General features: G+C 45.7%; 1 protein-coding gene across 1 annotated transcript in view; it reads right to left on the minus strand.

Moving 5' to 3' along the window:
* The window catches only part of LOC113409510 (TPR and ankyrin repeat-containing protein 1-like), a 79,034-nt gene extending 71,327 nt beyond the window's left edge, over window positions 1-7,707 (minus strand). The window contains exon 1 of the mRNA XM_026663515.1: window positions 7,583-7,707. Coding sequence (XP_026519300.1) covers window positions 7,583-7,656 — 74 coding nt within the window. The 5' untranslated portion in view covers window positions 7,657-7,707. The remainder of the gene's footprint in view (window positions 1-7,582) is intronic.
* Window positions 7,708-19,021: the final 11,314 nt, after the last annotated feature.

Consider the following 19,021-nt stretch of genomic DNA (forward strand, 5'->3'; position numbering starts at 1 on the left):
ATACATAGTCCCTGATCCTGTGCATGACAGCGAGTGGGACTTTGCACATGCAGGACAGTCCATACTCACACTATTACCTGCAGTATCAGTCAGTACATTAGTGCTCATTTTCATGAGGATGTACAGACACTGCAATTTAAGTGCCAAGTATTATTTTTCCTCTGTCTAGGGATGACCATGACTTTAGGATCCTACAACAATAACTTAGCTAACTTTTTTTGCCCTGAAAAGGAAGCAACAATTCTAGTCCTTTCACAGCTAAATTAATTATCCACATCCAACTCAGCATTGTGTTGCATTCTTTAAGGTGACTTGCAAAGATTCTATTAACAATTAGGCTTGTGCTCTTTTGTTTTATCGTGTAGGAAAGTGCAACACCCAAAAGATTCTGATCTCTCCAACGCTAAATGTACCTCTCCTCCCAGCCAAAATAATAATAATAAAGTTAATTTCTGCTTGTTTATTACCTTAGAAATATCAAGATTATCCAGTCTGATCTTCCCCGGTATTGTGGGAAAAACTGCTGTATGTCTCAAAGCATGTATTTCACTAGTTCCTGTTTTAATTGAAAGAATAAGGGTACTGAATCTTTATTAAAGGCATATTTTATCTAAAGTGTTAGTCATTTACTAAGTTATTTAATTTGTTACATAAGTGGGCTTTTTCAATAAGTGGTTGAGATTTTTTAAAATAAAAATAAAAACTAAAAATTAAGGCTGTTGATTAATCGCCGTTAACTCACGTGATTAACAAAAAATTAACTGTGATTAAAAAAAATTAATCGCAATTAATCGCACTGTTAAACAATAGAATACCAATCAACATTTATTAAATATTTTTGGATGTTTTTCTACATTTTCAAATATATTGATTTATATTACAACACAGAATACAAAGTGTACAGTGATCACTTTATATTATTTTTATTACAAATATTTACACTGTAAAATGATAAACAAAAGAAATCGTATATTTCAATGCGCTACAGTACTTGTGTGATGTGAAATCGCTTTATCATGAAAGTGTAATTTTTTTTTGTTACATAACTGCACTCAAAAACAAAACAATGTAAAACATTAGAGCAAGGGTCCGCAACCTTTGGCACGCAGCTCGCCAGGGTTAGCTCCCTGGCGGGGCGGGCCGGTTTGTTTACCTGCCGCGTCCACAGGTTCGGCCGATCGCGGCTCCCACTGGCTGCTGTTCACCGCTCCAGGCCAATGGGGGATGCAGGAAGCAGCGCGGGCCGAGGGATGTGCTGGCCGCGACGTCCCACCGCCCCCATTGGCCTGGGACGGCGAACTGCGGCCAGTGGGAGCCGCGATCGGCCGAACCTGCAGACGCGGCAGGTAAACAAACCGGCCTGGCCCGCCAGGGTGCTTACCCTGGCGAGCCGCATGCCAAAGGTTGCCGACCCCTGCATTAGAGGCTACAAGTCCACTCAGTCTACTTCTTGTTCACCCAATCGCTAAGACAAACAAGTTTGTTTACATTGACAGGAGATACTGCTGACTGCTTCTTATTTACAATGTCACCTGAAAGTGAGAACAGGCATTCGCATGGCACTTTTGTAGCCAGCGTTACATGCCAGAGAGGCTAAACATTCGTATGCCCTTTCGTGCTTCGGCCACCATTTCAGAGGATATGCTTCCATGCTGATGATGCTCGTTAAAAAAATAATGCGTTAATTAAATTAGTGACTGAACTCCTTGGGGGAGAACTGTATGTCTCCTGTTCTGTTTTAACCACATTCTGCATATATTTCATTTTATAGCAGTCTCGGATAATGACTCAGCACATGTTGTCCGTTTTAAGAACACTTTCACAGCAGATTTGACAAGACGCAAAGAAGGTACCAATGTGAGATTTCTAAAAATAGCTACAGCACTCGACCCAAGATTTAAGAATCTGAAGTGCCATCCAAAATCTGAGAGGGACGAGATGTGGAACATGCTTTCAGAAGTCTTAAAAGAGCAACACTCTGAAGTGGAAGCTACAGAATCCGAACCACCAAAACAGAAAATCAACTTTCTGCTGGTGGCATCTGACTCAGATGATGAAAATGAACATGCGTCGGTCCGCTCTGCTTTGGATCATTATCAAGCAGAACCCATCATCAGCATGGACGCATGTATTCTGGAATGGTGGTTGAAGCATGAAGCGACATCTGAATCTTTAGCGCATCTGGCACATAAATATCTTGTGATGCCGACTACAACAGTGCCATGCAAACACGCGGGTTCTCACTTTCAGGTGACATTGTAAACAAGACGTGGGCAGCATTATCTCCTGCAAATTGTAACCAAACTTGTTTGTCTGAGCGATTGGCTGAAGTAGGACTGAGTGGACTTATAGGCTCTAAAGTATTACATTGTTTTATTTTTGAGTGCAGTTACTTTTTGTACATAATTCTACATTTGTAAGTTCAACTTTCATGATAAAGAGATTGCATTACAGAACTTGTATTAGGTGAATTGAAATATACTACACCTCTACCCCGATATAACGCTGTCGTCGGGAGCCAAAAAATCTTACCGTGTTATATCGAACTTGCTTTGATCCGCCGGAGTGCACAGCCCCGCCCCCCCGGAGCACTGCTTTACTGCGTTGTATCTGAATTCGTGTTATATCGGGTCGCGTTATATCGGGTTAGAGGTGTATTTCTTTTGTTTTTTTACAGTGCAAATATTTGTCATCAAAAATAAAGTGAGCACTGTATACTTTGTATTCTGTGTTGTAATTGAAATCAATATATTTGAAAATGTAGAAAACATCCAAAAATATTTAAATAAATGGTATTCTATTATTGTTTAACAGTGCGATTAATCGCGTGATTAATCACGATTAATTTTTTTAAGCACTTGACAGCCCTACTAAAAATCCTGCATCATTATTTTACTAGTTCTCCAGTCACCACAGACTCTTCCAAGTCAGACAAAACTTGAATTCCTAATGTAAAAAACAATCAGAAAATTTTTAGAAAGCAGAGCAAAAGCCCGCCTTCTGTCTACAACACAGAACAAGAAAAATAATAGCATAACCATAGGTGCTGGAACTAGGGGTGCTGCTGCACCCCCTGGCTTGAAGTGGATTCCAGCATATCCAGGGTTTACAGTTTGGTTCAATGGCTCTCAGCACCACCACTACACAATGGTTCCAGCCCTCCTGAGCATAACCCTACTTTTTGCCCCGCCCACTTTCTTTGCAGCTCAGCTTTAAACAAAGATTCATCTGGAAAGAGGTACATCATTTCGACATTTCTCATACCACAATATAACCTATTAGCTGTCCTTGCGGCCCGCTGCTTCCCGCAGCTCCCATTGGCCGGGAACAGCGAACTGCGGCCACTGGGAGCTGCGGGGGGCCGTGCCTGCGGACGGTCAACATCAGCAAAATGCCCACCACTGTCCTAGGTGTTATCTGGGAAATTAACAATGGGAGGGATGGTTGGGGTCACAGAAATCAGAGCGATAGGGGGCATAAGGGATTTTGAGATGAAAAACAGCCTGGAGGTTGAGGCACTGGACTGGGACTCAAGAACATCTGGGCTCAATGTCCAGCTTTGGTACAGCCATCCTGTGTGACCCTGGGCAAATCACTTAGTCTCTCTTTTCCATTTGTACAACTTGGATAATAATCTTCCTTTCTCCCACCTTTTCTCTGTTGTGTCTGTTTAGACTGTCAGGTCTTCAGGGCAGGTCACGTCTCTTACGCTGTGTATTTAGTGCTTAGTGCAACGGGACCTCAATCTCTGCCAGGGCTCCAGGCACAACTAAAATGCAAAAAAATAAATACTAGATAGATATTTAGTTGATTTTCAGGCAGGAAAGACAATGAGTGAGGGGAAAGCAAAACAATAAGGAAAGATGAAAGCAAAAGCAGTTAGTGGCAGACAGATGCCTTCAGATCCCCTGTTAAACCACAAATCATCTTTGTTACTAGTTCTTAAAGGAGAGGAAGGATGGTTTAGTGATTAGGGCTCTAGCATAGAATTTGGGAGACCCAGATTAAATTCCCTGTTCCGCCACTGACTTTCTGTGTGAGTTTGGGCAAATCACTTAGCCTCTCTGTGTCTCAATTCCTCATCTGTAATATGGGGATAATAGCACTTCCCAGTCTCACAGGGATTTGGGGAATTGCTGAGATCTACTGATGAAAAACTAGCTTGTGATATCTCTACATATGCTAAATAGCACCTATGACTGATTTGGAGCTGCTCTGCAGTAAATTATGAATACTGTGTGTTGACCTGCTTATTGGGATGTTTACTGCATAAATACCGGTTTAGTTTAAGATGGGTGCGGTAAGGAAAACAAGCAGGAAGGAATCAAAATGGCTGAAGATAAGCCACTTCTCAGCAAACACTTAAGAGCTGTTAAAAGACAATGCCCGAACTATTAATTTTGACAATTCAACCTCCTGACTACAGCCAATTTACAAAACTGGTTTTAATGAGTAGAGCCAAGATCTGGGAACCTGAAGATTGAAAAGCACTATAAGAGTTGAAAAATGGACTCCCTCAAGAGGAAAAATCAGAGTAATCCTCAGGACCTGCTGGGGTGTCTGCAGAAGATACCATGAGAGATGGTAAGTCTTTAGATAAGATAGACATTTATGTAGACTATTTCAAAAGTCTTCTTCTCTAAATGCTTTGTTCCTACTGTTAAACAACAATTTGGTTTTAAGAGTGCTGTCTGACCACTATACACACATACACTCCTGAAGAGAAGAACTGCAGGTGCTGGACCTGTCATACCTGCTGTGTAAGCACAGTCAATACACAAGGTACTGTAGCTCAGAGCCTGGTGCACGAATGGGAGAAACGTGGAATTCCACCCCATGATAGAGAAGTAAAGGCTTGACACTTGCAGGGCTGCACTCAGAGAGACAGCAAAGGAACAGAGGTGCAGGTAGCACTGAAACCATGCCAGGACCTTACATCATGTAAGAACCTGTGAAAAATCACAGATTTATTTTTTAAATTCACAGGCAGCAGCACAAGTAAAGTATCCATTTTCACAGAATATGCACGGCTACAAAGTCCCTCCTGAACTGCTATGATTTTTCCAACATCAGGGAAGTGGAAGTGGGCATCCGTGCACATCGATCTTATGCTGGGTACAGCTTGTAGTGAACAGCAGCATTAGTTGGAGCAGTAGTTCGGGGCGGGGGAGAGAAGAACTGGGAGCTGGTTTTATGGAAGGCACAGTAGCCAGTGCCGCAGCTGCAGCTTGGAATGCAAACTAGCAGCTGCACGGAGCTTGAGACCAGCGAGCACAGATGCCGACTTCCACCTCCCACAATTTTGCCAACAGCACGTCTTGGGCTAAGTTCACTATGTTCACTATTTCCACCCAGTCCGTGAAATTGTGATTTTCACATGGCTCTAACCGTGAAATCTAGGAAACTAGTCACAGAGTAAGATACTACTCAGTATGAGTGAAGGTATCACATCTGTCCCTTTGAGATCACTGGATGAATGGGGCTTTAGATGTGGGAAACCCTGATCCACCACAGATCAGTTACGACTCTATGCTCCTACCCTGTCTTTTAATTATTTAAGTTGTATTCATCCCATTTAGACTATAAACTCCACAGGGCAAGTACCTGTCTAATAACACATCTTGGGAAGCCCCTTGAAAACTTATAACACTTTACAAGTAAAAGATAATACACCCCTACCTCGATATAACGCGACCCAATATAACATGATATAGCAGTGCTCCGGGGGGGGGCGGGGCTGCGCACTCCGGTGGATCAAAGCAAGTTAAATATAACGCAGTTTCACCTATAACGCAGTAAGATTTTTTGGCTCCCGAGGACAGTGTTATATCGAGGTAGAGGTGTACTAGTAAAATCCACAGTATTGCAGCTCCACCACTTAAATACAAGAATTAAATGTGAATCTGATTAATTTAATGGTGTAGTTCTTTGTCACAGAACAAGCCAAGAGCCATTGTGGGTTTATTTAAAAAGATAGATCTGTGCTTGACATTCTTCCTCCTCCCCTCCCAAGCCAAACTTAACACTATCATATGTGGCATGGACCTCCCTTAAGTTAATAATTACTTTTTTACCACTGTGGTGAATTTGGTCCTACCTATTATCCAAAGTAGTGTTATCCTATCATTGTAACAGAATAGGATTTTTCCTTTTAATTTCCAAGTTATCGCCTCTTCCTCCCTGTAACAAGGGCAATAGCATGTCTTATCTCCAGGAGGATGGCTGTGTACATAAACCAGAGTTACACTCTAATAAGCAACTTTGTATTTAGCTAGCATTTCCTGTCTCCATTAGGGAAATACTATAAATTGTTAACTCTGGTTTACAGCCATTAAGGGGGAGGAAGGGGGACAGCAACTTGGAGAATCCTAGTGTAGAACAGCCACCAGTTCCCATCACACTTTAAGCACCACAAGATGTGATCCAGCGAAGAAAAGATCAACAGGGTACTTGAAACACAGGTAGCTGTTTATACAAGGTTTCCCAGTCCTGCTGGTGGAGCTGAACTAGTATAAGCGATAGTGAGAAATCTCTGCAAGATTTCCCTGGTGTAGACAAGACCAGTGAGTCAATATCAGAGCTGGGAATACAACTCTACAAATCCTGGTTCCCTTGCCTATGCTTAGACTATATTCAGCTCTGAAGAGTCCAATGTATCTGTATCAATAACAGATCCATGGGGAAACCATTGGACTCCTACTAACATATTTTCCAGGAGATTTGGAAACCTTTTACCACTTGCAATAAACCTCAATTATCTATTTTTGCAATATTGCAAAACTGCTGGTTTGTTTTGGAACAAACATCCAAGAAAAGGATTAAAAGAAAAACAAACATTACCAGGATAAGCTATTACCAAAGTGCAGAGACCATTCACTCTACTTTTTAAACAAAAAAAATTTCAGTTTACAGAGAGATCAAAAAGCAGCTTCCTGGTGCAACAGTACAAGACTTAATCCCAGTGTGGAAAGGGGTCCAACTCCATTAGAAAATGTGCTCATTTCCAGACTGCACTAAACGAATTCCCCCCACTTTTAAACACAGATCCATACAACCAGTCCCTCTTTTTTAAGTACTCTGTACATGAGGGCACCACAAAGCACACACAGTCCAGCCCCCAGGTGAAAGAGCAAAGATGGCCTCATAATTCACCCCACATGCAGGCAAGCCTCTAAAATACTTATAACTGCACCCGTTATTTTGCACATGTAGAATGTAACAGCCCTTCCCTTAAAAGCAACATGGACTCTCCCCTGCATTCCTTGAGCACCCCCACTAGCTTCATGGAAGTTTTGGGTGTCCAACGAAGGTGGGATTGGGGGCCCCTAAAGAAACACATCCTTCAATGCAACGCAGCCCTGCCGAATGCGGGAGTTGCAGTAGGGGTGGCTCTGGGAAGATGGTCTCTGGGCTCTCTCTCTACCTTTCAATCTGCGGGAATAAGGGGGGGGGAGGCGATGGGTTCGTGCATTAGCCCCGAGTGCACCCTGACTAAAGAGAGGTGCAGGCTGCTTTCTTCCGTAAGAAGTTCCCTGGCTTGCTGCACCTCCTATGGATGCAATGGCGACATGCACCCACCTACCTGAATCCTGAAGGGGCGGCAGCACGCCAGCACACAGAGGCATTTGCCGCTGCAGCTGCTCTTTGCTCCTCCATAGCGCGCAGCTCTACACAGCGGCCTGGCACTGCTCAGCTGCTGGCCGTAAACAAAACCCATCCTAGCGGGCGCGCTACACTCGCTGCACACCCAGGCCCGGGCGGGCCACGTTCTAACCACGCCCTCCCATCGACGTCATTTCGGGGAAACGGGCGGCTCGCGCCGGGGATAGGCCCCTGAGCAGCTGAAACTTCGAAAATCGAAACCAGCCACTGGGCCGGCTTCAATAGGGACTGGGAGTGGCTGGCTGTCGGCTGAAGGCTACCGGCTTCGGGCAGCCCCCAGGCCTCCGGACCCTGCACTGCCGGAGCAGAGCAGCTGGAGCCCGGGAGAGGAAGTGCCCGGCCGGCGGCTGGGGTCTGGAGGCATGGGGGCTGCCCGAAGCCGGTAGCGCTCAGCAGCTCGGCTCTTAAACAGAGCCGAAGAGTCAGGGGAGGAGCAGAGCAGCTGCGGGAGAGGAAGTGCCCGGACGGTATTTTCCCGGACATGTTCGGCTTTTTGGCAGTTCCCCCCGGACGGGGGTTTGATTACCAAAAAGCCGGACATGTCCGGGAAAAACCGGATGTATGGTAACCCTACTATAGCACCACATGTGGGGAATCAGCAACCTTGCTGTCACTGGAGATTTTTACCACCACATCGTTTAACTCTGATCAGAGAAAGTCTAGACAACACATTGGCAAAAACACCTTGTGCATGGTCTACACTAGTGCTCCCGCAATTGCTAGGATCAGTGGAGCTGTATCAGTGCTAGAACAACAGAGGAGAACTTTAGAAACTATTTGGTGTAATTTTATTTATATATATTAAGTGAGCTGAAGAAGGCGAAGTCCCTGGTTGAGATGCAGCAGTTCTTACTCAGGCAAAACTCGCACTAACTGGACAAAATGTATATAAGCCTGTTGCCGGGGGGCTGAGTAATGGAAGGCTGGCTCATAGAGGTGAAAGCTGGCTCATAGAGGCGAAGGCCAGTTCACTTGGAGTTTGGTACAAACTAGAAACTAGACATCCATTCTGAGTCATCACACTTAAATGCAGGCACACCGTTCACTTTACCCATCCCACATTAATTCTGATAAAACTTCTTGCAAAATTCTGCTACAGAATTCAGCAGGAACTATGACCTGAAACACCCTCACAACACACATGCATTACGGTATCTCCAAGAGAACAGTCAGACATTTGAAATGAGTCACACGATAGCAAATGAAACTTAGTTTGTTTCTTTTTCTTCCACACCCAGCTTTACAAATGAAACTTGGCAGGATGCAGAATGATAGCCTATGTGAAGTCTTCCCCTCCCACTGAAAGTGAAAGGAACAATTCCAAATGCTGCAGCCCTACTCCACACAAGTATGGGAGGCTTCTGTGAACTGCTCACTTTCACCTTTAAAGTTGAGTGTGGAAGGAATAGAAATTGAATGGAGATGGACCCTTTTATGGAGGCAGTACTGAGTGTCCAGAGGCACAGGCATGCTTGCTAGCAAGAATGGTGGTAGTGGCAACATTTTGCCAGTATAGCTTATTCCAGCTTCCCTGAGCAAAATGAACTATACCAGCAAAAGCATAATTTCACCAATATACCTGTCTGCACTAGGGGGTTTTGCCAGTACAGCTATGTCAGTCACAGATTATCCCTCGTCATACCCCTAACCAACATAGTTACGTCAGCAAAAAATTGTCATGTAAACCTGGCCTATAAGGCACCTAAATACAGATATAAATGCATCCACAATAGAGGTTATACCACCATAACTATTTCAATAAAAAAAATCATAACTGTAACTGAAATAGTACAAAAACTATGTATAAACCAGACCTAAGTGACTTTAAAATTAGCACCCTTTGCTGGGGAAGGGGCTTTCACTCCCCTTCGGTCGGCCTGCACCATGATTCACAGCCATCTTTCAATGTTATTATTCATATTTGTATTGTGGCAGCACGCACAGGCCCCGGTGAGGACAGCCCCTACCCCAAAGTGCTTGCTATTTAAAAACCAAAAGTGAGAGAATGGATATGGGAAAGTAGTACAAGTTACTAAATGATCATGGTAGTTTTCTCTCTTTTGTGTTAACATATTTGTTTCTATTTGTTTCGGAGAAGAGATTGTTGGAGTAAGAACAAAGGGTGAGGGAGACAAGTGAAGAGGTGGAAGAGACTTTGCAGAAAGGGAGAGAAGCATGGTGGTGGGGCCTGGGAGGATGAAGCAGGGTAGTTGAAGGGCAGGAGAGAGAGCAACCAACAACCCATGACAATACAGCAAATGAGAAACAAAAATCCAGAGTCCACAGCAAATTAAGAAAATTAACAGCAGGTATAACTATACTGATGCCATTACAACAATGTAAATGTCATTCATGTAGACAGGGCCCTAATTTCAACTTTGAATGGATGATGATAGTGGTACTTCTTGTGAAAACTCCTTGGCTACTGCTGTTGCTCTTCCCATAGAAGACTGCTGAGCCCAGTGCCCATCCAGTTCCTCTGACTCCAGTTACTCCTGGGGGAACTTTGTGTCACTGCGCGTGCACAGAATTCATGGCCCCCACAGATTTCTTTGCTTCCTCACAGAAAAATGACTTCTGATGGGGAAGCAAAGGGAAGCCGCAAGACCAGTCACACACCCCTCCCCAGCAGTGCAGGCAGGTCAGTGTGGGCGCCCGGAGCAGCCGGTAGAGACATAAATCACCACTGGGACGGGAGGGCTGGCAGTCATGCGTGTGAGAGAAAGAGACACTCTGTCCCTCGCGCTCGCTATTACGGCACGCTTGGCGTGGAGGGGCAAGGCTTTGGGGTGTGTCTGGGGAGGTAGGCATGGGGCAGGGGGCTCTGCTCCCTCAGGCAGAACAGAATGTAGCAGACTGCCTACTTAGTGAATTGTTCCCATAGTTCTTAGTGAATTTCCCCAGGAGTATAAAACAGGTGTAAAAATTCTAAGGCTCCTTTGCATTGCCAGAGTGGTGTAAAAGAGCCTTATTGTAAAGGACAGTGTGGACTTATAAATGCTTATGGTGCTTTAGTGATTAGAACTGGTCTAAATTTTTAGACTGAAAAAATTTCCTATCAAAATGTGCTCCATGAACTGTTTGCTACTGACCTGTCTGGAGATGGTCAGTAGCCAATATACATTGTGAGTTTGAGTCCCCAGCCCTCACTTGCTCTTCAGTTGCCTATGCTGTAACACTGAGCATATGGCTGCATATATTTGTTGACTAATAACTAGAAGTAAAGGGTCAACATTAGGTACATTACTATTAGACAGAAGGGGTTTGGGGATTTCCTCCAATGCTCCCCACTCCCATTCTTTATCCATTGTATTATAGTCTAAATCAGGGGTCTCAAACACACGGCCCGCGGGGCTCTTGTGTGTGGCCCGCCAAGCTCCCCGTGCCCCCCCCCCACCCCTCTGCCTACCCGGGGGATTGTCCCCTGTGGCGTTGCGAGCCCCACGCCGCTCTCTGAAGCAGCTGGCAGCACAGCCCTTTGGGCCGGAGGGGAGGGGAAGGAGGCGGAGGGCACCTGCATTGCCTCCTTCCAGGCACCGCCCCCCACAGCTCCCATTGGCTGGGAACAGGGAACCGCAGCCAATGGGAGCTTTGTGGGAGGTACCTAGAGGAGCGGCAAGAGCAGCGCATGCACGGAACCCTGAGGCCCCCCTCCTCCCCCAGGGGCTGCAGGGACACAGTTCCAGCTGCTTCCTGGAATGGAGCGGCACGGGGCTGGGGGCCAGGGCAGGGAGGCAGGGAGCCTGCCCTGGCCCCAGTGCGCGCTGCTGCCACCCCAGAGCCGCTCTAGGTAAGCGGTGCCAGGCTGGAGCTCGCACCCTGCACCCCTCCTGCACCCCAACTCCCTGCCCTGAGCCCCCCTGCCACATCCCACACCCCTCCTGCACCCCAACCCCCGCCCTGAGCCCCCTGCCACATCCCACACCCCAACTCCCTGCCCTGAGCCCCCTGCCACATCCCACACCCCTCCTGCACCCTAACTCCCTGCCCTGAGCCACCTGCCACACCCCTCACCCTCTTGCACCCCACCCACCAATGCCCTGCCCTGAGCCCCCTGCCGCACCCTGCACACCACCTGCACCTCAACTCCCTGCCCTGAGCCCCCGCCGCACCCTGCACCCTTTCTGCACCCCCTGGGGGCAGCGTTGGCAGGGGGACTTTGGGGAAGGGGTTGGAATGGGGCAGGGAAGGGGTGGGAAGAGGTGGGGCAGGGGCGGGGCCTAATGGAAGGGGTGGAGTGGGGGCGGGGCCAGAGGCAGCAAGGGGGTGTGTCAGTGATGCGTCCCTCGGTTCAATGCACTAGTCCTCATGTGGCCCTTGTGATCATTTGAATTTGAGACCACTGGTCTAAATAAATTACCAAAATAATTGAAACCAGCGTGATTATACTGCGTTATTTTAACAAATAAAATATGCAGAATTTTAAAATATTGTGCGCAGAATTTTTAATTTTGTTGGTGCCGAATTTTTAATTTTGGGGGGCAGAATTCCCCCAAGAGTAGTCCACTGTAGATGGGCATGGATATAAGGCACAAAGGATTTTTTTTTTAATTCCTTGCCAGCCACAACAAGTAGCCTACAGTGAAGTTTTTTTAATAACTACCACACAATTTGTTAGCTTATTATTACTAGTTAAACAAGACTAAATAGGTGGCCATTGCTGTCCTTACCATCACAGGTGGGATAGAACTAACTCGTCAAAATGAATGTCTTAGCACTGTTCCTGGTTCTATTCTAGTACTTACCCTGATACTTCCACCAAACCGTGACCTGTCAAACATTTATGTTTCCACATTTGTTAGGGAAGCGAAAAGGGGAGTATCAGGTATAAACCACTATGAAATGGAATAAGCTGCAATTGGCAACAGGGACTGTCCCTCCTAATTTCACCAAGTCTTATAAAACAGCCCCCCAAATATCCCTCCCCTACAACATAATATGGATGTGTATGGGAAAGGCAGTCTTCTCAGTCTTTGCAAAGTAAAGGTATGGGTAACAAAACTGTAAGGACTTGACTTCATGAGAAACTTGCACCGTTTAACTAAAGGCACGATTTTAAACTAGTTTACTTCAGCCAGTGTAAAAGCCTGTGTGGATGTGCTTATTTCAGTTTAAACCAACCTTATTTCAGTTTAGCATAAATCAACTGGGAACAGGTTTAACCTAAACCAAAATAAGCCACTTTTAAACAGAACTAAGGCTATGTCTGCACTAGAAACACCACAGCTGTGCCGCTGTAGCATAGACACTTACTACACAACAGAAAGAGTTCTTCCGTTGCTGTAGTAAATCCACCTCTTCAAGGGCAGGTAATTAGGTCCATGGAAGAATTCTTCCATAAACCTAGTGGTGTCTACCCCAGGCCTTAGGTCAGCTTAACTACATCACATGGCATGAAATTTTTCACAGCCCGAGCAATGTAATTAAGTCAGCCTAACTTTATAGCATAGACCAACCTTAAGTGTCCACACAGGGCTTTGCACTTGGTTAACTAAATAGATTTAAAAAACAATTTAAGTTAAACTAGCAATTTCTTGGGCAGACAAGGCCTAATTGTCTAGAAATAAGGATTTACCTACATAGGGAATGTTTGCACTGGGGTAGCTACACTGGAGGAAACCTCTAGTGCAGCCACACTGCACTTACATAAAAAGTGATACCAGTGCATCTTACCAAGTGTCAAACTGAAGTAAGTTGTATGGGTGTAAGTCACATTTTACACTGATGCAACATGTTTACAGTAGGGGCTTGCACCAGTTCAGCTCACCTCAATGTGGCTACATCAAGGCAAAAAAATAAATAAAAAATCAACCCACTGTAGATAAGCCCATAGGGATACTATACTGCACTTTGGGCATTTACACCTATGTAAAGTGCTACCAGATCAGAATGGTAGCTTTTCACACCCACTTTACAGAAGTATAACTGACTGCACAAGATACAAAGTAGTGGAGAATCGGGGCCATAATTATATATTTTTAATAGTATTCTCATCTCCCTGTCTTATCTGAATACCAACTTTCACATTCCTGACTTGGAATCTGATCCAAAGCCCTGTGAAGTCCATAGAAAGACTCCTACTGATTGCAGTGGGCCTTTGTCCCAGGAACCACATATAGATGGGAACAAAGTAAGAACACCCACCTAATGTAGACCAACACTTTCAGAACCCAAAGTTAAAGTCATTCACAAACTCAACAGTATTATGCCCTCAAATAGAGTTTTACAAATAATGTCCAGATGGGGCAATCTGTTTTTTTGGGCTGCCATGTCCTGAAATTCTTAGTCAGTTTTTACCATCCCTTGCTCAAGATGATCTGAGGTAGGGTGACCATATTTTCTTATTCTGAATATGGGACACCTGGTAAAATTACTCGTATTCAAGCAAGTTCAACGGCAATCAATCAGAACTATGCAGTACAAACGTTCAAATTAACATCAAGTTGACTGAGCCCCTGTTAAAAAGAAATACTGCATAGTTGGATTCTTTTTATTTAACTTCTTATCTTTAAGGCTTTAGGGTTCACACAGGGAGGGGTGACACACATACACCTACCCCCCCATCACACACATGGGGAGAGGTCACACACACACACACACACATTTCCGGACACCTCTCTTACATGAGGGGGGGAAGAGACCGACCAACCCACTCTGCCCGGCGCTCTCTGCCCTCCGTGCCTGGCTGGGCACCCGGGATGGACCCACCTCTCCTGGTACCTGGCGCCACGTCTTCCTGAGGCAACCCGTGGGGAAGGGGGCGCACACAGGGTCACATGCCCTCCCCCCGCCAGATTTCTGCCAGAGTTCACACCAGAATGTGGCCAGCTGCAGCCTTTCGGCACTTGTGCAGGAGGGAAGGGAGGGAGCTACTTCCAGCCGCAGGGGAAGAGGAGGGGGGGCCTGGCCCGTGTCTTTACAGAGCTCCTCCCTTCCCCCCCCCCTCCCCCCCCCCCCCCCCCCTAACCCCCATGCCCCCCCCCCCCCCCGGCTACAGTGCGGGCAGGAGGGGGTTAAGCCCTAAGGATGCATTGTGCACCAGGGCCCAGTGAACCTGACTGTAGGGGGTTCAGCCAACCCGCCCAGAGAGATGGCTCAGCAGGGGAGAGTGACTAGCCTGTGCTTCCTGGTGTGTGTGAAGAGGGTGCTAAGCCCTTGCCCCAGGGGCTGCTGTGGATCCTGCAGGTTTGGGGCATGAACAGGCTGGAAATCACTCCCCTCCATCCCCACTGCAGAGCTTAGCTGAGGGGTGGAGAAGCTTCCCCGTGGCAGCACTGTGTGGGGCTTTGGCACATGTAGGGCTCAGCTCCTCCTTGCCAGCATCTCGGGCCGGAGTGTCTTGGGCTTTCCCAAGGCACCAGCCCAGCCAGGGGAAGTGGGGGAAGAAAGGAGCCTGCCGGCCAGACTGCTGGTGAGCGGAGCACTCTGACCAGGGGGTTGTTCTCCACACAGTGCTGGGAGCAGGACGTGCCCCACCGGTGGGAATATGGAGGACAGCGGGGCTAGAGGGGGGGTGAAGAAGCAAAGCAGGGAGAGGACAACGAGAGTGGGATCACGTAAAGGACCGATGGGTGGGCAGCAGAGGCGACACGTAACCAGCCGCCACCTGGCGCCTGCCTGCACTCACCAGCCACTGCAGTTCGCAGCGCGCAACGAGTGCCAGCCTGAAATGGGACGGGGGGAAGGGAGGGGTGTGGGCCTGCTGACTGAGAGCCAGCACGCAGAGGGGGCTGCGCTGATGGACCAGCAGGGGGAGTGCCCGGCCCTGCACACTGCATCTTCTCCCCGCCACCAGCCTTGCACACCTACCCTCATCATCGGCCACTGGACCACACCCCCCACCCTGACTCACCGCTGGTGGGAGGGCAGCTGCTGAGCAGGTATCTGGCCAGTACTGATGTGGGGGAGACAGAAAATACGGGACAATTTGCCCGTTTTTAAGAAAAAGTCAGGACACCTGCAGGAAGGCTTAAATACGGGACTGTTCCTTTAAAAATGGGACGTCTGGTCACCCTAATCTGAGGGCTTGTCTATACCAGGAAGTTAGTGTGCAGTGAGCGAGGGGGTGAATTTAAAGTGCACTAGCTACTATGAACCAACTCTCTTACTGCACACTAATAGTGCCCTCAGGTGGATTACCTTAATACACTTCCAAGGTGAGTGCACAGTAAGAGTGTCCACATGGGGAGTTTGAGCAGAGAACTAGTGCACACCAGCTACTGTGGGCTTCTTCCCCTGCCAAGACAAGCCCTGATTTTCTATTTGGATAGAATCCTGTTCAAGATTAATTCAAAGCAGTTTTGTTGTGTGTAGAACCTTCATTTTCATGCACTGTTTGTGTGAGTGACTTGAACTGGGCAGAGTTGGTATAAACACACAGCCTTCTATAACTGGTGTTACTATTTGTGACGTTACACTCCATATGCTTATGATATACTTTATGCAAAATGGCTCATGTAAGATATCATTCGAAAGGTTATGATTTACTGAATGTGATTATCCCATTTGTATGCCTGTATCATTTCTGTATCTGAAGTTAGGAATATTGACCATGTATCTGTATTTCAAATGTGCTACTTTGGGTGTCACTCACAACTAGTCCTTCAGGTACAACAGTGAAAAAGCCAGACAGGGCTGATGGCCCATTAGCAAAGACAATGGACTGTGAAAGAGCTTAATCTTCCTGTGGACGCCCCAGACAGCCTAAGAGTAATGGCTGCTACAACCCTGCAGAGACATGGGTCTGAGTCACCTGGTACTGGCCCTCCCCCCCATGTTGGGATGCCAGTGTTTTTCCACTGGAAGACAAAGGGTTCCCACCATACACAAAAGCTATATAAGGCAGGGGAGTGACATCATTGTGGTTCTCCTCTGTTTCCCCACCCAAAGAGACACTGAAAAACACCTGGAAGCAAGAACTGAACTGAGGGGAAAAGGGTTGAGCCCAGGCTGGAAGGGCGTTCAGTCTGTGAGTGGAAATACCTGATTCAAGCTGCAGGCCAGTGCTGTTGGCCTTTAAGACTCTTTGTAATCTGCTGTCACAATATTTAGGGTGAGAAATTACTATTTGTAGCCAATTTCTTTAGTGAATCAATCTTAGTTTGTGTGTTTTGTTTTATTTGCTTAGTAATCTGCTTTGTTCTGTTTGCTATCCCTTTAACCACTTAAAATCAGCCTTTCATAGTTAATAACATTTGTTTTGTGTATTATTAAATCCAGTTTATGCAATTTCTAACTGGAGGGGCAAGGAGCTGTGCATATCTCTCTTCACATTGAGGAACACGGCGAATGTTTATGAGCTTGCGCTGTGCAGATTTTTCTATACAGTGCGAGACAGTATTATTTTGGGTTTATTTCCCAAAAGGGGCATGCACATGAATGCTGGGTGAGTCATCTCATACAGAGCTGACTTCAGCCTGTGTCTGTGTCTGCAGCTGGGTGCAGCCCTACCTGTGTGTGTGTGCTGCAAGGGCCGGAGAACCTAATCCAGCAAAACAGGAAGAGGGAATCCAGGCTGGTGGAGCAGGAGAGGCTCAGTGAAACCCCAGTACATCAGGTGGCATCCTAGATGGCGGGGGAGGGGGAAGTCCAACCCGTCACACTATTGATATGTAATGGGCTCTGAAGACGAACAAAAAGTTAATGATCCTACATACCAAGTAAAACTGGAAGTGCTAAAAGCAGATATGCCCAAACCCTGTACCAAAGCAACTGACTGGAGATGAGTTATTGACAATCCTCAGCAGGCAATAGAAGTGGGGAGCAATAGTAAATGCCCCAAATGGAATGGAAGAAGAAAAAGTAAAGTGATGTGTAATTCTATAACTTTCAACCCTCTGGAGACTGGCCAGCCTTACCTGAGGGAGAGAACAAAGAAACCTGGTTGCTATAAGAAACACAGGACAAATCTACATAGGGAAATTTACCAGCCTAATTATACAGGTATAATTTTACCACTATAATTATACTGGTATAACTCCTTGTTTGGAAACTCTTATTCCAGAATAAGAATCTTTTTCCACTTTAGTTTATACCATTTTGGTATCTCTTGGCGTTTGTATAGTTTTGGACTCACCCACATTTAGTTTGTTAGTGTCTTGAGCTAGTTAAAATTTCCTTGAATGCTTTGTAGTCATGCTAAGTTTTATTGTGGAAATTTACTACCAGTTAAATTGTTGTAACCTTTGTTCTTTGTATTTGCAGAATTTGTCAGATGCAAGATGTATGATCTGTTGAGATTTGTCAAATATGAACTGTGTGCAGGTACAGTTAGTGCATGTGTCTCTACGGTCTAGTGAAATCTGGAATGTTATTAAGTTTGCCAAATACAAATTGTGTGCTAGGTACAGTTAGCCTAGATGTTTCTATTGTCTGCTGCCATCTGGAATGTTATGTACAAAACCTAGATAAGAAAAGATGTGTAAAATTGGTGAATCTTCTACCAGTCATAAACAAGAGGAATATAAATATAAGCATAATTTGGAATAGAGTGAAGATGTAACCACTGAAAGACTGTTCTCCAGTTTGGTAACGTGTGAACCTTTCTGTATTATGCTGACTTTGTTTTCACTCAATAAATAGATTGAGCCTGAATATCTGACATCTTGCTCACTTACCATGGAACCCATATAGCCAACAACTCAGATTTTGTATTTATTTTGATTTCTCTCTAATGTCCATTAGACAGTCCCAGTATTGTAAAGCCAGCAGTTCAAAAATCATGAGCTAGGCTCCCAGAATTCATGAGATTGGCCTAAATATCATATGATTTTTTTAAAATAATAAATGTGGGTATTTTTATGTTATTTATTTACCTTCTGGTTTCTGATATTTTAGGTGCATTTGCTTCACCTTTTCAAGCTTTCTCTGCAATCATAAGGGCTAAAAACTTACATTTAAAAAAAAATTAAACTGAGGTTTCTCACGTAACCAACCTTTTCCAGGAGGTGGAGCTTTAAGTAAAACTTCAAATATAATGAAACTCCCAATAAAATTCTGAGAGTTGGCACCACTGCATTCTCAGGAAAAAGGAAAACGAATTTGATCTTTTGTGGGAAGTGGAATCAGGGAACTGGATGTAAAAAGGTACGTAGCCTAGGGCATTCTCTCAAATGCGTGGGGCAGAGTGGTACCTTTCCAAAAGGCTGTTGAGTGCTGACTGTAGTCATCTGAAATGCTAGAAAAAAATTCAGTGACAAACAAGGAGTGGTAGACACATGTGAGAATGTTGAGGACAAACTGAATGAGAGTTTCACCTGATCAAAGTCCTCGGAAATTTGGCCCTATGAGAACAGAATGGACAGTTCTTGACAACCTGTGCCTGAGTTCAAAAACCAAACTAACCAGTTCAAACATGGGC

Source organism: Terrapene carolina, unplaced genomic scaffold, assembly GCF_002925995.2.
Source record: "Terrapene carolina triunguis isolate 2854851 unplaced genomic scaffold, T_m_triunguis-2.0 Scaffold33723, whole genome shotgun sequence".
Classification (NCBI taxonomy): Eukaryota; Metazoa; Chordata; order Testudines; family Emydidae; genus Terrapene; species Terrapene triunguis.